At 40.4% G+C, this 4,174-nt stretch overlaps 1 protein-coding gene across 1 annotated transcript; it reads right to left on the bottom strand.

Moving 5' to 3' along the window:
* Nucleotides 1-896: 896 nt before the first annotated feature.
* LOC145937078 (uncharacterized) lies at nucleotides 897-3,692 on the bottom strand. Its single transcript, XM_083039879.1, has 2 exons — nucleotides 3,620-3,692; nucleotides 897-1,126 (listed from the first exon to the last, which is right to left on the bottom strand). Exons 1-2 carry the CDS (start codon nucleotides 3,690-3,692, stop codon nucleotides 897-899), a joined length of 303 nt encoding a protein of 100 aa, XP_082896005.1.
* Between the last annotated feature and the right edge of the window lie 482 nt (nucleotides 3,693-4,174).

The raw sequence follows: 4,174 nt of genomic DNA, 5'->3' as shown, positions 1-4,174 counted from the left end.
GTTCATTAACGCTCGACAATATCGCCGGATAAAATTATTTTTGGTTTATCGCACCGCTTAATGAATTTTCCAGTCACGCGAGAAGCCGCTTTGTCGCACGAATTGTCAGCGAACTCTCGCAACAACTACTTAGCCACTGTCACGATGACTGCTCTTCAACCTGATGAACATGAAACATATCGCTCTCGTAACGCGATTCATCAAATTAAATGAGAGGAATTTCAATTAAAATCAAAGGCAAAACAAATAATTATTGATGCATTTGTACGCGGTTGTTATACGAATTAAATACGCGACACGTGTTGCAAAAGGCATTTCTCTCACTCTCTTTCCTTTCTCTTTCTTTCATCCCTTTTCGCTTGATAATTTTTTTATTGTCTATATATTTGTATAAAATTTAAATTTATATATTCAAAATTATAGTTTTCAAATTACACCACAAAAAATACATATACATATACATAAAAAATGTTAACATTTTTTATCTCGATTATATGTCATATAATTGTGTAATGCAATTTTTAAGTGTGTGGCCCGAGACATACTGCTTATTCTTTCTCATTTAATTGGTGTGCAACACGTTTTATCCTATTATACCCTTTATACATATATATGTGCGTCGTCTCTCGTATAATTTCAGATATATACATATTTTCATAACTTTCCCCGAGTCTAGAAAGTCGCGATATACGAATAAACGTCATGGTGAATATTACGAACGAGTAACAATAAGCCGAGACACTGTTTGCGAATAATCCGCACTTTCGTACAACTCGTACACTTATTAGCGATAGAGACGATAGGAGCAGGGAGGAGCTCTCCCGACGTCTGAATTGGCTGGCGTCGTGAAGATATCTTCTCGAGAAGATTTCGCCAAACTCTGTCTCTCTCTCGGTTTAAGCGTCTTCGTGCTGCGTGTTAACTTTCTGTTTGCCCGGCGTGCTCGGCTGCGCGTTTAAACGTAGGCAGAGCTTCCTTAATGCCTTCTCCGTTTCTTCGGGGGTGACGCAGCTTTTACCAGTCGTCCTAGCGGAGTTCTCGGCGTCTTGCAAACACTCCTCCAATATGCTTTCTACGACAGCCGAGAGAACGGCCTGCGCTCGGCCCGATATGATATACATTTGATCTGTCGTCGAAAATTAAAGCGATTGATTTAAAATTGCACTTTTAATTTAAAATCGCAAACTGATTAATTCCGTTATAAAATTAATATTTTATTGAAAGGAAACTGAAGAATCGAAATGTTCCCGTATCATTATCTGCTTCAAATTCCAATTTATCGGAAATGTTTTTTTGTCGACATTTTTTTATCATAATGTAATTACGCTATGCACGATGTTCTCATAATTCGATCATGTCAGGATTGAAAGATTAATACATTCTATAATTTTTTCGATATGGAATGTGAGATACATTTGGCTCGATTTTAGTGCACATTAAAGTAACATGACTCTTGGATGCAAACGAGAATCGATCAATGTTCGATGAAAAAAAAATACTTCAAAGATACAAATTAAATTTAGAATATGGAATACAAGCACAAAAACACATATATCACTTTCTTGAAAACAATTCGCATTTCTAATTTAACGACAAGGGTAGATTTTGATGAAATAAATCCGCGCCGCTGAATTTCCGGCGAACGTGAAGGGTATCGCGGACGATTGAGCGGTTTCGACTTCGCACATTGGCATATATTTTTTATATTTACATGGAATTTTTATTCCACCACCGATCTTCCCCCCGTGTGGAGGGATTCAACGGCGGAAAATCGCGAGACTGGGGGGAAAAAAAGGGCGGAATTCGGTCGCGCACGAAGGGTGCGAACTCACGGGAGGGGAAAAAGAGGGGGAGGGAAAGGAGGGCGAGCGAGCCCGCGGGAAAATGGTCCTTTCCGCGCGCGATGAAATATGGATCGTTTGTTACAACTTGCGTGTAAAACGTACGCCGCGCGTTTCTGGGAGGCGTCTGCGCGCGAACACGAGGGAGGTCTTTCACAGGTGAGGAGAAATATACGATCGGGATTTAATCGTCGACGGATAAATCGATACCAAAGACAACGCGCTGACTCTGCATTTATAGTACCTGATCGATCGACGATTTCGAGAAATTTCAGCGAGGAAAGAAATTCGCGCAAAACTGTAACTCTTTGATGTCGCTTCGCGAAGAGGTAAGAGGATGGATAAAAAATTTAGTGAAAAGAGAAACTACGTGCGACATACATTCTTTACGGTCGGAAGAAAAACGCGAACGCAATAAAGCTGAATTTTATTCGGCGCTTGTAGCCACATCGTTATATGTTACAAGTCATATTTCTAAAAAATCATTATGTCAAAAAGTTGATTAAATAAAATAAATATTTTATGAACGATCGTTATCATATATTCTCGTGATTTTGCACATTTTCTTCGCGAACATGGTACACGCGAAAAACATTGAAATATCTTTAAATATTCAAATATCTCGGACTATACGGACAATCCATTTTCTTAACAAAGAAAGATAAAAAGTTTCCGGGCGCTTATAAATTCTGGGTATATATATATAGGTATATATATAGAGTGCAGGCTCTCTCTCAGGCGATAAAACGATCCTGCGATTACTCGTGCTTGAAGCCGATGGCGGACTGCATCTTTCTCGAGGACGAAATGCACGGGAGACGATTAAACGCAACACCTCGCGTTGGCGGATTCTTACTTTCGGTCCACCGTCAATTTGCGGGCGTTGGGCGCTCCGTTCTTAATTCCGCCGCTATATCCGTATTACATATAGGTGTGGTCGCGTTTTATCAACGTGGGTGTATCTCATTTCGTAAAGTGCGCGACCACTTCGCTCTCTCTCTCTCTCTCTCTCTCTCTCTCTCTCTCTCTCTTGCTCTGTTCGTTGCTCATTCATCCCTTCCGACTTCTTCCACCGTGATTTCCGCCCTGTCTCACCCTCCCAACCCCGTCTCTGTCGATGTCGTCCCTGCTCTGCCCTGCCTTGCCCTGCTTTCCCCGAAATAATCTGTCGCGCATTTCTGCCGATTGTTCCGCGACTCGATGACGGAACAACGTACCGGAAACGTTGCGGACTCGATGAAGTGTGCGCGCGCGCACCGCTCATCTTCCGCAATTTTCAGAACGACCAAACACTCGACTCGCTCGGTCGAACCGCGGCTTCGAGATAGCATTCTTGTGTGCACCAAGATTATATTGTGCACTCACTTCGCGAAGGTATATAAGAGGGAACGAGAGAAAGAGAGAGGAAAAGGGAGAGAGAGAGAGAAGAGCAAACGAGATGAGGGTGTGCGTTCTTTGAAGCTGGAACCGCCTCGTATATTGTACGATACGAGACGCGGGCGAGAAAGATTGTAATGGATTTTCGTAGCTCGCGGAAAGTGAATCGCGAGATGGAATAAACGCCGACAGCAAAACTCTCCGCGTCGTCGCGGCGCAACGAAGGTTTAATAACGCGCGTTAAATTATCTTCTGTCAACGAATAATTATTATTCGTGCGGGCGCGACGAAGGTTGAAGCAAAATGAATTTTCTCGCTTAGGAATTTTACACCTCTCGGAATTAATAATAATAATAATTCACATTTTTAGGTTAATCTTATTGCAAATATGTATTACGTACTTTGACCTTCCTTAATATCGAAATACAGCTTTCTAATCCGATGCCATTTGCCAGGTTGATTTTTTCGACGCATGCTGTGGCATCTGGGACAGGTTCTCAATTAACAATTCAAAGTATATTCGATAAAAGATAATTTGGACAGCTCGGATCTTCTAATTAAAATGTCAGATCAATATTACGTGTGAAACAAATGTTGGACGTTGCTGTGGTTATTCAATTGTGATTATTTAAAATTTAAAGCGATTTTTCTATTGTAATATTTAATAATTTCTTACGAAAAATTTCTTTATTGCATTTTACTAAACGTCTCTTTTTTCTTCTCAAACTCGCAGGTACATAAAAGTTTTCTGTTTGATGACGTGCCATGGCATCTTGGTTGAGGCTAAAAGACAGTACAATATTTTCCCGGATATTTCTGTGCGCAAGAGAAATAAAACTGAACCTCGGAAACTATAAAACTGCGCAAATAAATTATTTAACCCAAAGAGAAGCTAAAATGCCGATTATAAAATATCGCATTATAGCATTTTAATTTAATTTCGATGTTCTTTAATA

Source organism: Prenolepis imparis, unplaced genomic scaffold (genome assembly GCF_030444845.1).
Source record: "Prenolepis imparis isolate NDT839.2.m4 unplaced genomic scaffold, iyPreImpa1.0 SCAF_6, whole genome shotgun sequence".
Taxonomy (NCBI): Eukaryota; Metazoa; Arthropoda; class Insecta; order Hymenoptera; family Formicidae; genus Prenolepis; species Prenolepis imparis.
This window is presented reverse-complemented; position numbering and strand designations above follow the sequence as displayed.